The sequence below is a fragment of the Eublepharis macularius genome, chromosome 18 (genome assembly GCF_028583425.1).
Source record: "Eublepharis macularius isolate TG4126 chromosome 18, MPM_Emac_v1.0, whole genome shotgun sequence".
NCBI lineage: Eukaryota > Metazoa > Chordata > Lepidosauria > Squamata > Eublepharidae > Eublepharis > Eublepharis macularius.
Window position 1 is genome coordinate 27,835,873 of NC_072807.1, and position 16,513 is coordinate 27,852,385.

Consider the following 16,513-nt stretch of genomic DNA (forward strand, 5'->3'; position numbering starts at 1 on the left):
TATTTATTTATTTTAGGCACGGTATCACTTGCTCAGATAGTGATTATGTTGTTTGGATTCCCAAGAAAAATGCATTCTCTTTTCAACGCGTATGGAGTTTGCATGCAAAGTAGATCTTGATCTCTGCAGTCTGAAATGTAACATGGGAATGTATCATCAAGTGTCTCAGGTTTGCTGATTTTGTTTTGCAGTGCTATACTCACAGAACTGGAATAAGGCCATGGAGACTTTATGGCTTCATGGTTTTGTATTTTGTGCTTATAGAATCCACCGGGCGTTTAAGTAAACTGGGCAATCATGTCAGGGAAGCAAACATGTATAAATGTCAACTCTGCCTTTAGTCGTCTCGCTTATTTTCTTTGTCACAGAAAAGAAACAACTTCATGCATTTCGACTGCCAGTGCTTGTAATTGGGAACAACAGAAACAGCTTTTTGTTTTGATTTGTGGATAGGTTTAGGTTGTATGCTGTAATAAATCACTCCAGTTACAGTTCTTGAACATTTGTTTTGTTTTATGACTTTCCAACTACAAGAATAAAAAAGTGGGTCAATGGGAAGAATAGGACTTTAGAAAAACAAGATGAAAGCCTTGCTTTTGAATGTGGATTATCCGACACTTTTGAGAAGTGTTAGTGGGAAGTTAGTTGCTGACCCAAAGGGATTGCTCTTAAAGTTTACTGGCAGGGACTGGCATGTCAGTATGCTGCAATGTGAGAGGATGCCACACTGGCTGAATCTCTCTTCTGATGAAGGCACCTTTGACTCTCCAAAGTTTATGCCCTGGAAATCTTCTTGGGCAAAGGTGCTACTGGAGTTGAATCTTGAAGCTCACACATCTTTTAAGGCAGTGGTTCCAAGCCTTTTGGATAGGGTGACCCGCAAGTCCATATTTACTTGCAGTAATGATGACCCACTTTTTAAAAAACTGAGCTTTTTTAAAAAACAACAACAACCCTTTTTTAAAGACATTGGAATTCCCCACACAAGACTGCACAGTGGCCACCTTAGTAAAGTAAGTATTGCATGAAATATAATGGATAAAAATGCAGTTAGGGCAGGGCCACGTGGCTTGTGACTTGCCAGCTCAAACACAGTCTGCAGACTTTCCGCAGCAACCCAACAGGGGCTCAGTCAACCTCTCTTTTATTCTGTCTGCCCGGAGCTACCAAAACAGGAGAGTTAAGGACCTGGCAGGCCACCATACATGCCTGGTGGGTTGCATTCAACTTAAGTGGATCATAAGTTGGGCAGGCCTGCTTTAGGAGGATAATGATTTCCAAATGGTGTACCAGGAATTTGAGCTCTTGTTGAGTAAGTTTCCAAGCTGCAAATATGAGAGGGTGGTATGTAACATAATGAAGCCCGGGTATACTCCCCCTAGTTAAGGGGTGATCCAGTAGAGGAATAATTCAGTTGATTAGTCAGAGAACCAGTGTGGTGTAGTGATCGGAGTGTTAGACTAGGATTTGAGAGACCCAGGTTTGAATCCCTTCTTGGTCAGGAAAACTTGCTAGGTGACCATGGGTTGGTCACTCTGGGCGATTCCACACGCCCCGGCATAGTGCTATACTCACACAACGAGGGCGTCTTCCTGGCATGATTTCTGATGTCATTGCGCCCCGAGAGCGGCATCGTGGTATGATAATGTCAGAAATCATGTCAGGAAGATGCTCTCGGTCCGTGAGTATAGCGCTATCCTGGGACGTGCGGAATCGCCCTCTCTCAGCCAAAACCATCTCATAGGATGGTTGTTTTGAGGATAAAATGGCAGAAGGGATGGTAATGTTAAGTAGATTTGAGTCCCTGTTGGGGAGAAAAATAGGGTATAAATAAATATTACTCCCCCTTAGGTGATTCCGTAACAGTAGATGCCTTTTGCCAGATATGTAATCTTAATGATTTAGTCTGCTAAGGAGTTTAGAAGATGCTGAACTGTGAGCAGGGTTATTTACCTTTTTGCACATTTTTTCACCTGACTTTTCTTTCAGTGAGCTCATGGTTGTTCTCCTTTCCCCCATTTTATTTTCACAACAGCCCTGTGAGGTAGATTGCACTGAGGACTGGTGATATACCCATGGTCACTCAGCGAGCTTTCCTGACAATAAGAAGCTTTGAACCTCGGTCTCCTAGGTCTTAGCTTAGACCAACACCGTAAAAACAGTAGCCTCGAGCAAGTTGTAACCTGTTTAAACCTCTCTGCAATAATAGTGCCTTGTCCTGGAATATGTGATCTTGATTCATGAATGATGAGATCCCACAGAATGTTGTCAGCTAAAGGTGTGCTTTGGAGCATTCTTGTGTGTGCTCACAACTGTCATGCTGGAAAAGTTCTAAAAAGAAACACGCATAGAACTGAATGTGCAGACATGCTGGAAAAGCTGTCCGTAATAATGATCTTTAGTCAAAGGGTAGGAACTAAGCATGTTGCCATGTATATCTGTTGAACAGATTGTAAGTTGTTCTTAAGAAGTACTGGTTCAAGCATGATTGTTTAGAAATCCTGTTTTGATGAACTGCAACAACGCTGAATGTAATAATGAGTACCATGCAGGAAATACATAATGCTGAGAAGGTCACGGGGGTTAGATTTATCTTGCCATGAGTATTTAGCTGAAATCTTTAAGAAAGAAGCCTCAAGTAGCCATATGCCTGTTCCATTTTCCTCTTAGCTGCCTTAGCATTTCTGACTCTTGTAACACTTAGTGTATATCTGGGATTCCTGATGAATATTGTGCACCTGGTGAAGATGAACCTCCAGTTCAAAAACATGGAATTATGTCTTTCTGGAAAATAAGTCTATGGTAAAACTGAAAGAGGTTCCATTATAGAATTTCAGAAAATTTAAGTACAGGTCCTGTGCTAAGATGTGTGTGAGTTATGACAGAGTTTGTGTCTACTCTTAGCTACCTGTTGACTTGGTATGTCAACATCAGAATACTGCTGATTCTATAGGTTGGAGAATTTGCTCCTCTTTCTTCGAACATGAACCCATTTTTGCAGGATTTCTTAGATGGCTTAGATAGCTTGAATTGGTGCCTTATTTTTTTACATCTCTGAAATCTGAAGTATCTGCTTTGGAAGCTGGAAATTTGTATTGTTGATGGTATTTTTGTGTAGATGGTTTGGCTCTGATTTGGAAGTTAAGGAATGTTGAACAGCTACGAAGTATGTACCAAACTTCCAAGAAGTATTATGGTTCTTTATTCAGCCAGTGGTTTGATCTATTGGTCTAACAATATAGTTTTAGGTTTTACTAATCATATTTCAGTTGCACACTTTAATTGGTAGAGCAATCAGGTAAAACTTTCATTGCTTAGTTAGAGGATGATTTTAATTAGTATGTATCTCTGAGGCTGTTCTGATTCTAACATGGTACTGTAATAGAGAGTAGAAAAGAGAATACTAATGATGACCTGCCATTCTTACAATGAGGTTTTGCTTTAAAAAATTAAATCTTAGGATATCACTATCTAAAAATAATGAATCAGTTCCAAGTGTTTCTTCCCATGGAAGGAGTACTTCTGTCTGTTAGAAATCTGAGTGGAGGCTGTCAGTGTGTTCCAAATAATAATAAAACTTTCTTCAATGGCATGCAAACTGATGAACTAATTCAAGAAAATTTGGGTCCCTCCTACCGCTGTTATTGGTAGGATTGGAACCTACTTTTCAAGGATGGTCATTAAAGCCTCATCTTGACATTACTGTAATTAAATGACCATTCATTTATATAGCCTGATGCTAGTGTTATTTGTATTTAAAAATATAAACACATAAGAAATTAGATGTAATGTAGGGAACATAACATTTAGATGTAATGTAAGGAAACCATTCTTTCAGAACCGAACTAAAGCTTCAGTGTGTTTATGTGCACAGAACAGAGCCCAGCATAGCATAACATGAAGCTGCTTTATAGTGTGTTGGATCGTCAGTCTATCAAGGTCGGTACTATCTACACTAACTGGCAGCAGCTCTTAAGGGTCTGAAGTCTTTCACATCACTTATTACTGGATCGTTTTTTATAAACTGGATATGCCGTGAATTGTGCCTGGGGTGTTCTGCGAGCAAAGCTGTACTACTGAGCTGTGGCCCCTTCCCATAAACTTTACTCTCTCACAACATGAAAACTAGAGCACCCAAACAATTAGCTGAGCGGTACTCACATGAAGCTGCCATCTATTAAAACAGACTCTTGGATTATTGAAGTGCTGAAAAGTTATTGGCACACCCAATTTTTTCTAGTCTGGATGACCAATGCATACTTGTAACCCAAAGGGGAGGGATGATACATTTTTCCTGCTATGTCACTTTGAGTTAATTTTTTGCTTACTAGAGATAACTAGGCAAGTGGCTATTCGTAAATCTGGTTTATAGCACCTGGAAAGAAGGGAAAGGGGTAAAGTACAAAGTAAGAGAGATAATAAATGAGACTTTTCATTTAATAGTTCACTTTTCTCAATGGAACCCAAGGTGGATTGCAAGTATGATAAAAACTTTCAGTCTATCTGTAAGTTGATTACAAAATATTCAGTTTATTATTATTTCAATGCAGGATCCGAATCTAAGTCAGTAGTATACAATACTATATGAGAGATACATTAATTACATATCTAGCATATCTAGGAGATTTCAAAATATGATAACATCAAGAAATTACTGAGTGGATTCCAAATTATGATAGCATTTGAATCTAATAGTGAACGTTCCTGGTCATACAAAATAATGCAGTTGGGCTGAGATTGTAGAATGGGAAAAACAAGAACAAAACATGCAAACATATCTGTTTACGCTGGCAAGAAGACAATCAGTGTATGAAAGACTTTATTCCTAATAGAAGTCACCTCCTGAGCTGATCCATTACACTACAGCCTTTACAAGAATGCTCTCCTGGGCTTACCTTTTGCCGGGATGCAGCGTGTTCTCGCGTGAAATCGCTTGATAACAGCGTGATCTCGTGCGATAACAGCGTCTTCCTGGTGCGATTTCACACGCGAAGGTGCTGTATCCTGACAAAAGGTAAGTCGTGTGGAAACGGCCCTGAACAATTATGTTTTGCACGTTTTAGAAAACAATAGAAGAACGGGGTCTTCCTCACAGTCTCAGATAGAATTCTCTACAATGTAGGAGTCACAACAGGGAATATGCATGAACGAGCAATATCAACGTTGCCCGTTTGCAGGATGGCACCTTTAATTTTTCCATGTTCTATGGGCAAACTCAACCTATCGAGGGCTACTTCACATACTACCTTTTTAGGTGTGTATCTAAGATGCTTAAGTGTAGACATAAAATGTAAGCATGACAACTGTCAGTCCAATCATGTTTATTATACTAATAAACTTGTTGGGGATCTGAGGCTGGTTGTAGCTCCCTGTTGAGCACACACACAATGTATAACCTGAATGTACCTTGTTTAATATGTGAAAAGCCCCTAAACATTTGGATGGGGAATGTTCCGTAGTCACACTGACTTTAGTTTTTTTGTCACTAAAACAAAGAAATCCTTTAAAAAGATGAACAAGACTTTCGTTTGGGAAAAATAGGGGGCTGGTCCATGCAGGAGACCAAGTTGGCAGTGTCACTATTTTGTTGTTGCCGTGGGAGAGTGGAACAAAATACAACTGAATATTTTATTAACATCTCAGTTTAATTTTGTCTCTTGGATAAATAGTGTGTCCTACCATAAACAAAGCAAAGCAGATGTGTTCCACATGCCCTCCCGTTTAGCTGCAGACAATGCTTACCCACAGTTAAATGGGTATGCTGTGTGCCTGCATATTGCTCAAAAACTCACTTAATGAAATCTGTTATAAGCTGCAGTCCCTTGAGGCCCACTTAAGTACAGTGGTGGTGGGGAAATAATTTCACTCTCTTATTATTCTAAATGCTCTACGCTGGGCAAGATTAATCATTAGGCTACGAATGCTACAGAGCCAAGGCTCTGCCCCCTGACAAAGCAAGGGTTCAGGTACAAGGCAACTCATCAGGGTGTAAAGTAGTTTTGTCTTGTTCTCTAGGCCAGCATCTTTGAAAATTCCCTGTGGATCCAAACGGCTTTTTTTCTGTTCACTTTGAGATGTGGGAAAGACCCGTGTTCATAGTTTGGGAAGAAATTCTCCCCAAGAACCTTTCTTCCTGGAGAATACTTTTTAATCCTAGAAGATTGTGGAACACAATGAGGAGAGTTGAAGGGCTCCACCTTTATTAGCTGTTTTGTGGTCTATGGAATTCCATATTTGGATAGACTCTGTAACTGTGGCAGCAACAAAATTGACTCTGTGGACCATTTGGCTTCCGTTTTTTGTGGTGCTTTTTTGGGAACACGCTTTCCACGATCACAGAAAAGATGCTGGAAAATGAAAGTCAAACAATTCGCAAACCTTTTGCAAATTGAGAAATCAGCTGTTTTCACATGCCGTTAAAGGGATGGCCCGCTCACCGAATGCTAGAGGCTTTTCTCCAGGAGTCCAGACTTCTCCATTTGCAAAATATTTGCGGGCTGTTTGACTTCCATTTTTTTGGCACTTTTTCTGGGAAAGCACATTCCACGGTCACGGAAAAGGTGCCAAAAAAAGGAAGCCAAATGGCATGCAAATGTTTTGCAAACTGAGACATCACCAGCCTTCTGTGATTGGCCATCCCTTTAAGGGCGTGTGGAAACACCAGCATTCTGTGAGTGGGCCATCCCTTTAAGGGCATATGGAAACAGCTAAGATAAACTTTTTGCATTATGTGATGTTTTCACATGATACATGTGATGTTGCTAAATCACCTCTACATAGTAATGTGTAAATTAATACCTTGGGATCAGACTTAAAAAATGAGACACCCTCCAATTTCTGGTTGTACTATGGATACTGATACTCATTGGTTTTGGATTTGGGGTTTTGTTTATTTGAGCCAAGGAGCTGAAATTGGAGGCAGTGAGAATCAGTACCTTATTTATGAGGATTCTGGCTCCTCCAACTGAAGGGTCATAATTTAACATCTCAACTTTGCTCCCTCTTCCATTTCTGTTGCCCTTCTTCCATATTGCTCTGTGGAATTAGCAAAGCTAGAGATGAAACGGGTCCTGTTGTGCCTGGACGAAGGCAGGCAGAGGATGGCATGCAGTGTGACATGCCAAGCTCTTATGTTGTTGCTTTGAGTTCAGTGCTATGTAACATACTCCTGATTTAATATTGATGACGTTTCCTTACTTGTCATCCAGATTACAGGACTGGTCCGTGCTTCACGTTGGTAACCAACCAGATGTGCCAGGGGCAGCTCAGTGGTATAGTCTGCACAAAAACCCTTTGCTGTGCAACCGTCGGGAGAGCTTGGGGCCACCCCTGTGAAATGTGTCCAGCGCAACCTCATCCTTGCCGGCGGGGCTTTATTCCAAACATACGGACTGGAGCTTGTCAAGGTATAGTGCAGCAGGAGCTGCTAAAATTTTATTAACAGATTATTCACAACCAAGCGGCGTCCGGTGTCTGAAGTCTCTCCACCGCAGCAGTGTATCGGAGAAGATGAAGAAAGGAGTCAGTGTCAGATCCATTACTTTGCCATTCGCTAAGTGCCTGATGGATCTCGTAATGACGTTTGTAACGGAGTTACAAGAAAGCCGCAGGAATCTTAAATTTCCTACTGCCCGAAAGCTCTTTCATTCTATTCTAAGGTAGTTTCTTTCTACAGAAAAGATACTAAAGCAAAGTGTATCTGCAGGAGGAAGCAAATTATATCACAATTATATGTGTGTTTTGATTCAAGATTTTAAAACTAGAATTTTCTGACACTGGGTGTCCTTTCCTTCTCCTAAGAAAGATTCCTCTGACCAGGAGAAAACTCTTAGTCAAACCAATAGAAAGCGGCCTGCTATATATATATGCATTGTTTGAAATGAATTTATGTTATTTTGGATCTTAACATCCGTTAAGATGTTGCTTTATTCTTGCCTCCCCCTTGCAAGTCCTTACACTGCCTTTTGGCTTTCATTCGAATACATCCAGCTGTATAAATTCTTTTATTGTCTGGATGTCTGGCAGGAAACTGGAGAAAGTTAACAGGGGCAATAGCTATGTACTAAATTGGTGTGGGTTTTATATTCCCAGGACTGCATTTCTGGGAGGATATGTGTTCTAGGCCTCTCTCTAAAATGTTGTCTGATGAGGTATAGTAGATTACGAGTTTACAGGAAATGCAAGACTGTGAATTTCCTACTTATTTAATGTTGAAACTTGCATGGTGAACTTCAAGGTGTTCTGTTGTTTAAGAAATTTTGGATATGATTTTACAAAGAAGCCCAACAAAATTGCTTCTGTGGTATCTTTAAACAACGTTGGTGGTTGTGTAAGCTACAGAAGTTACTTGCATACAAGTGTGTGTAGTCACTCACATTTCTGAAGTTCAGTATCTTAAACTATCCCATCCCTGACTCTGGATTAAATGAAATCCAGTATATGGAGGACATAGTGTGGTGAAGGACAGTATGCATATCAAAACGTGCGTTGCCGCTTATAGATGAAGCTTTGGAGTTTTTTATGCCACTATGATTCACAAACCCATGGAGAAGCATTTCTGCCGGGCTTTGTTGATGTTGCCTGATTTTGCAACGCCTGTTTTTAATGTTTATTTCAGTGAGAGATCATCATGTTTAAAAATATTTTTAATTCCCTCCTGAGAAGTGAAGACATCTCTCTGAGATTGAAAAAGGTTCCGTTGAAAAGGGCAAAGTAAATAAAAGCAAGCTAAATAAAAAAGTGTGTTTCATGCAAATTCTTTAGTGTAAGAAAAAACAGATCATTAGCTAAGTAAAAATAAATAAATAAAGGCTTTGCTATGAACGAGGTCACCATATCTTGTTTCTTCCCCATATCCTAAATAAGAGTGCCTTATATTAACACAATGAGCCCCGTGGCGTGGAGTGGTAAGTGGCAGTACTGCAGCCCAAGCTCTGCTCACAACCTGAGTTTGATCCTGGCGGAAGCCAGGTTCAGGTAGCCAGCTCAAGGGTGACTCAGCCTTCCATCCTTCCGATGTCGGTAAAATGAGTACCCAGCTTCCTGGGGGTAAAGTGTAGACGACTGGGGAAGGCAATGGCAAACCACCCCGTAAAAAGTCTGCCAAGAAAATGTCTTGATGTGACGTCCCCCACATGGGTCAGTAATGACTCGGTGCTTGCACAGGGGACTACCTTTACCGTTACCTATATTAACACAGTATCCATAAGATTCTATATCTAGCACCTCTCTTTCCCCCAGAGCTGTTCTCCTTTTCTCTCCTTGAGTTGGAACCTGAGAAAATTTTCTGCTAATGGAAATTCCCTCCTACTGTTGCAGACCTCTGGCTCTCACCAAGGGCAGGATCCCTGTTCCCTAGGAGCAGTGGCGTGAGGAGGTACTTTGGATTGCAGCAACAGTCCAGTTCCACTAGTGGAAACCCATTCTTTCAGCAATGATTTGTTGTAAAGCGCTTCATGACTGAGCCAATTTTGTCATTTGAACTTGGGTACAAAAATGCCGAAGTTCAAATAGCAAAATACATGCTTCGTGCGGTCTAGTGCAAGTGGCCCATGGGGGTCCACATGGTCAGGGGTGCATTACCCCTTTAACTTATTGGGAAAGCTCACAGTGGGGGCACTGTCCAGGAGCAAGAGGAGCTGAGTTGTAATGACACGGACAGTGCCCTTGGGGCTTTGCACCTTGGACCTAAATAATAGCAATTGGATCCTCCTTTTATAATTATTAGGGGGAGAGTGTCCGGCTCTCTGAGTATATTTTGACCATTTAAACTTCCAGGACTAGAGTTCAAAATCATGAAGTTTGAATTTGTTTCTTAGTCAAGGTGGGTAGTGGGTTGCATCTGAACTAAATTTTCCACTAACCGAAGGAGCAGGGTAATTTCCACCAGTTTCCCTCTTCCTGTTGCAGACCTCCGATTTACCACTCGTGATGTTCTGGAGGGGGGTTCCCCAGGAGCTGCATTCCGGGGAGATCAGTGAGCTACAGTGAGGGCGGGAGCAGGAATGTTCCGTTCCTCTGCCAAAAGTGTTTTGTGTGAGCAGAAAATGTAGTCTGGATCCAGCTTAATGGTTTTTAGTTTTCCCCTGCAAACCTAATGGAATTAAAAAAAAAACACAGAGGAAGGGTCCTAGGATGCTCAAAGTGATTGGGCCCCACATTTCTGATAGAAAACTTAAGTGGAATGATGCTAAAAATAAGCAAGAGTGTTTGTGTATGTGTGTGTCTTTGTGTCTCTGTGAAGGAAGTTACATAGGGGACCTTAGTAACCAAATGGATGGGATCTCTTCCCTATAAGAGGCACAGTAGGATGTGGCAACAAAAGAACTGAGTGGGTTTGCGGTTGATTTTTGTGTGAACAAATTATTAACTTTTGTTTTGTTTTGTTTTTGCATGATAGATGTGGATGAATGCCAAGCTATCCCCGGGATCTGTCAGGGGGGAAATTGCATTAATACTGTTGGATCTTTTGAGTGTAAATGCCCAGCTGGACACAAGTTTAATGAAGCAACACAAAAATGTGATGGTAAGTTCTTTCAGAGCCTTCATCTGAAAAGAAAGGGCATTTTTTTTTGTATTTTTGCATTTCAAAAATCAGCACAATTTTAAATTTCTTCTTCTTTGAATACGTATGAAAATATTCATGTCGTAGTAGCACAAAGTGGTCGTGGTGGAGAGTGCCCACAAGTGATAGCTGACTTACAGCAACCCCTGGCGGGGTTTTCTTGGCAAAGGACTAATAGAGGTGGTTTGCCATTGTCTGCCTCTGCAGCCCTGGTCTTCATTGGAGGAATCCCATCCAGGGCTTTTTTTCAGCTGGAACGCGGTGGAACGGAGTTCCGGAACCTCTTGAAAATGGTCACATGGCTGGTGGCCCCGCCCCCTGATCTCCAGACAGAGGAGAGTTTAGCAGAAGGCAATCTAAACTCCCCTCTGTCTGGAGATCAGGGGGCAGGGCCACCAGCCATGTGACCATTTTCTCCGAGGGCAACCCACTGAGTTCCACCACCTTTTTTCCCAGAAAAAAAAGCCCTGATCCCATCCGATTATTAACCAAGGCCGACCCTGCTTAGCTTCTGCGATCAGACAAGATCAGGCTCACCTGAGCTATCCGGGTCAGGAGCTAGTATCACAAAGATCATATAAATATTATGCCTCTATATGTGCCTAACCCAACCAACAGTAAATATTTGTTTTTCATCTTTATTCCGCTTTATAACAATGTGGATGTCCAAAATGGGTACACAGTAAGTCAGAATGAAATTCAAGGATAAAATAGGTGGATGTTGAAAGGAGAGGATATAATAGACGTATGGGGGGAGGATGTAGCATACCTCCCCATAGCTCCTTGACAAGGAAATCCTGCTTTCTCCTTTGTCAGAGTTGGCAAACAGCGACAGACCTACACTAATGGAGCTTTGCTTTTGCTCTCCATCCATATACACCCATCTCTCATTCCATTTCCTCCCATTCATGCTTCTCCCTGAAATTTTCCACAAGGCATTATTCTTTTATTTATCAGTTGCATTTTAATCCCATCCTTCCCCGAGGAAGCCTAAAGTAGCTTACACAGCCAATATCTTCCTCCCCATCCTGCTGCTTCTTCATAAATCCTGGGAGGGTATAACATAATGAAGAACCCAAATTTGCCCAGCAATTACATACCATACGGGCTCTGTATAGGCAGTATACTACTTGTTCTAGGACAATATTGAATAGTCTATATTAATAGCAACTGGGTATATATTCAACGTCTCATCTGACTCCCCAGTTTGTAAGGGGATGTTCTTAGGAGTTTATCTGGCATCATTGTTAATCCGTATATTTCACCGAGTAGGAGAAGTCAGCTGCTTCCCTTCCTTTCTTGGTTTAACCTTCCACTACAGGAAATGGGAATTTATGCATGTCAAGTGCAAGGGCTCTTACTATTGCAATGTTCTGGCCCACGTGCCTTGTGAATGTGAGTTCCTTTTTAAGACTCTTCAGACTGGGTGCTTCTTAACAGAGGAAATTTAAAAAGTTGGCTAAAATAGTAACATTTAAACAACTGCTTTGTCTTTTTTTTAAAAAAAATTGTCTTACGTAAACCAATTTGTGAAGAATTTGCTCCAGACAAATACAATTTTCATGCTGTCTGTCAATGCTTTTGGCAAAAGGACAGTCAAAGGTAGGAGTGGCTACCTCCTCGATCGTCATTCCAAGTGTTCCTTACTCAAAGACAGTTCAAAAAAGCGGCTTGGCTTGAGCCAGGGGATGTGCAATTACGCAAATTTCGATCTAGTGTCTCACATTGGCTTAAGTCTAGAATCTAGTTTGGTGGGTTTGACCAAGTGGCCACAAGAATGCTGAGAGCGAGAGGGGTGCTGGGTTTGGATAGCCTTTAAAAGTTTGAGTTTGCAAAGCTGATCTCCTCTACGTCACGAACTGAGCAAACAGCACCAGGGGCTATATTTAAGATCTCATAGGCTGAATAGTATATGGAACAACCCAGCTATATTTGAGCAGCACATGCTGTACCTGAACTTCGACTGGGATGAATGGAAGTTCTGTTTGAAAAGCTCTTACTTGGAAGCCAGTTTCTTGTGACAACGGTGAAGAGCCCTTCATTCAGGGAGGTGATTTCTGGTTTTTACTCCATTCATAAGGTATTCTACTGTTGTGATAGAGGTGTGGATTTAGAAGATGCCAGGGTGTTCTTTAGCACATTTTTAAAAATGTGTCGGTCCTGTAAAAACGCAAAGGCTAATGGTAAATGCAAGGAAATTTAGATTCCAAGAAGCTCATTCTGCAGCTTGTAAGTCCTGCTTTTGTGCCCTTAGCAGCAAATGTCAGGAAGGTCTGAAATATCTGTATATAACGGTATAGCATGGAATCAGTGGTATTCTGAACCCATCAGGAACAATATTTTTCACTTAGCAAGGTTAGAAAGGTTTTCCGTTCTGGTTCCTATTATTAAATGTCTGGCCTGCCTGTGCAGACTCTTGACCATTAAAGGTGATTAGTTCAGAGATCTTGGCTGCTTTCACAGAGGACTGGGGAAAGCTGCCTATCCCTTCCGTGAAAAAAGGAGTGAGTGAGATTGAAGCGCCTGAGGATGGCATTCAATATCCACACATTGTTTGCTGCTCGTGTTGCTCCGTCCACTCTCTTCCTGCTTGCTGTCACATCAGTGACAGCTCTCACCTATTAATAGCTCTCACCTATTAATAATCAGGTGGGGGCAGGGCCAGTGCCCCTGTGGTCTGGCAGTCCCCTGTCCCCCAACAACTCAGTTGAGGTTCACAGCTAAACTTCACAACTGGGTTTATTTTTAAAAGCCCTATTAAAGGTGTGTGTGTTGGGTGTTGGGTGTGTGTGTGTGTGTGTGATGCCAGAGCTGAGCATTGCCATTTTGAATGCAGCACTAAGTCCCACCCCCATCACGATTGCCTGCAGGCAGATCTTTCACATGGAGGTTTTCTGTCTGCAGCCAGCCGACTGTTTCTCCTTTAAGTTGCAGCAGAAGAGGTTCTTCACCCCTGCCTTGAAAGAGCATGGTGTTCTGTGGAAACTCCTAAATAAAGCCAGGGGTATGCTATGTCCCACCCCGGAGGAAATCCTGATACAAAATCAACCTTGGGGAGGTCAAGCGAGGCTTCTCTCTCATTTCTGCAAAGATTTTGCCCTGTTCCTGAGTGCCGTCCTAAGTGGCTTTTTGACTGCTTGCATTGAGGATTCTCCAAAACGAGCAACAACATTGAGATTAACAGCTCAGCCCTAGGCAGAGTTACTCTAATCTTAGCCCATTGAAATCGGTGGGTTTAGAACAAAGTAACTCTGTTTAGGATTGCACTGTATGTGTAGCAACTAGAATGTTTTGGTGTGAACTTAATTAATGGAAGGGTTGCAAATGGATCTGGTTCAAGTATTTTTCTGACTCAAGTTCCCCGCTGTTTATCTTCAAATTAGTGTTGCCTCTGTTTACAGAGGGCTTGACCTTATTGAAAGCAAAATCCCCAGGCTTTATTTTAGGGCTGAGTTTAACCTGAACAGCCTATCACTGTTTATATCGCTGTTGACATTAATATAAATGCCATTGTCAACATTTAAGTGCTCCGGTTTCATTGAGGTAATGGCAAATCTGGCTTTTGACTTTCCAGACATTTACTTCATGGGACAAAAACTAAACCCATTAAAAATGTCATGTGCTTTTATTATGGTGAGGCTGAAGGCTGATTCGTACATGATTTGCAGTGGCGAGGGAAGGCTGTGTTTCTGTGGCTTTCCAGTTCTCGAAAAAGAGACATGAGCCTTAACATACGATCAGAAACGCCGCCTTCTGATCTTGAATTCATTTCCTTTCAATCCAAGTGTAGGGGAGAGGAGCTCTCTTCTTTCTAAATTTTTCTCTTGCGGAAAATTCATTGTGCACGTTAGCATTTTTTTTATTGCATTCATGATATAGTGAAAGCACAAATTAAACTCTGGCCTGGTTGTTGCCGGGGGCTGTTCTGGGTTGTGTGAAATAACTATGTTGCCAGCCCAGGACACACAATCACATTGATTTAAATGTTGCCGCTGGAAAGAAAGAAGAGCAAGGAAAAGGCTCAGGTCTAATAGATAAATTACATTGAAAAGGAAGCTTATGGTGACTTTAAAAGATAGCGCACTGGACGGTTGCCAGGGATATATGCTTGATGACTGAGGCCTGATCTAAACAATAAACTTGGCACACTCCAGGTAATGATGTGAAGTTTGGCAACGGCACTTGCCATGAATGTTGATCCATGCAACCATTAATATATGTATTATTGCATGGTGTGCAGAAGCTTGGTGGATGGGGCAAGGGGCAGATGTGATATCATGCAGTAGGTTGACATCATGTCCAGGTGAAAACCTGGCAATACCATAGAGTTCCCACAGTGTCAGCTGACACCTGGATGTGAGATTGCTGCATTGTACACTGTCATTTCCACACACACACCCCAATGTTCTCCTGCTGGCTCAAATGGAAAGGTGGATGAGAGGACCCAGCTTGTAGGAGAATTAGAGTTGTTAACCTCCAAGTTGGGCCTGGAGATCTCCCAGAATTACACGTGATCTCTAGACAACAGAGTTCCCCTGAAGAAAATGCTTTGGAGGGTGGACTCTGGTGTTATACCTGGTTGAGCTCCTTCCCATTCCCCAACCCTGTCCTTTCCAGGCTCCACCCCCCAAATCTCAAGGTAATTCCCAAACCTGAGTTAGCAACCCTAGGGGGAATGCCTGCCAGAAGTGGGTGTGGCTTGCCTGGCTCCAGAGGTTCCATATCTCATGAATCGTTCATAGCTTTATACATGAAGTTGAATGAAGGAAAACCATAGGCACAGATGATTTGACAGACCCTGTTCTTAATAGATGATTTGGGATCAGAACTCAGTAGTGGAAAATACCAAAAATCTTCTTCCCCAGGAAGTATGATGCAAACATCCTATTTGCCACACACTAACAAGATCACATGAAATCATCGTGGAATTCCTCTTAACAATGCTTTATTCTATGAAAACAGAAATGCAAAATATGAAACGACTGCTGACATTATGCAGTTCTTGAGGTAGATTCCTGAAGTGACAAGCTGACAACTCATCACACTGAATGCATGTGGTACCCTTTCTAAAGTGAATTGATACATCATGTGAAAACAGAAATTTATCTATGACGGCTGCATAATCTAGAGCAGACTAAGCCTTACTGAATTTGTTTAAAACTTTGCATAAACGAACAGTGGTGATGCCAAAATAGATGATGCAAATTTAAGAAATCATGGGAGCTTAAATCAAATGTGGTTGTAGGGCATGTGTGTTGTTTTAATTTTCTGTTTTATGCTTGATATCCAGGCCAGAGGTCATACAAATTTCATAGGTTCTGTGTGTACTTATGTGATGTGTACATTGTCCAATGAGAGGAGGCTGGTATTCATTGTAATAGCTTTCACTAACATTATTTTTAAAAAGATAATTTGCGAAAGCGGGGAGGGCAGAATATAAATGCAATAAATTAAATTAAATTAAATAACATTTCTTCTAACATTTGTAGCTAATGTTGCAATTTTTAATGTTATTATGATCATGATCAGACTTCTCTCTCACTCTTTTCCATGGAAGATATTGATGAGTGTAGCACCGTGCCTGGAATCTGTGATGGTGGAGAATGTTCCAACACGGTTAGCAGTTACTTTTGCAAATGTCCTTCTGGATATTTCACCTCACCAGATGGTTCCAGGTGTATAGGTGAGTAAAGAGCTACTCATGTAGATGCGGTAGCAGTTAGAATGCCATGTATATGTCTCTGTGAAGACTCAAAATTCTTTACATTAATTTTAAAAAATGATTTGTAATGTGAAAAGTAGATGATGATTCTATGTGCTGAAAACATCTTCTCCTTTAAAAAGCTTAAAATTCTGAATAAAATACCTAGCACCAGATTCTGCGTTTGTACGAAATGATGCACGCTTTTAATTTTTTTTTTTGGTTTCATATGATGAGATTGTGAACCT

The 16,513-nt window shown here is 41.4% G+C and overlaps 1 protein-coding gene across 1 annotated transcript in view; it reads left to right on the forward strand.

The window, feature by feature from the left end:
• Positions 1-16,513, forward strand: part of FBN1 (fibrillin 1) — a 205,957-nt gene that overhangs the window by 60,638 nt on the left and 128,806 nt on the right. Inside the window, exons 7-9 of the mRNA XM_055002220.1 lie at positions 7,209-7,406; positions 10,400-10,525; positions 16,122-16,247. Of these exons, the coding sequence (XP_054858195.1) occupies positions 7,209-7,406; positions 10,400-10,525; positions 16,122-16,247 (450 nt within the window). The remainder of the gene's footprint in view (positions 1-7,208; positions 7,407-10,399; positions 10,526-16,121; positions 16,248-16,513) is intronic.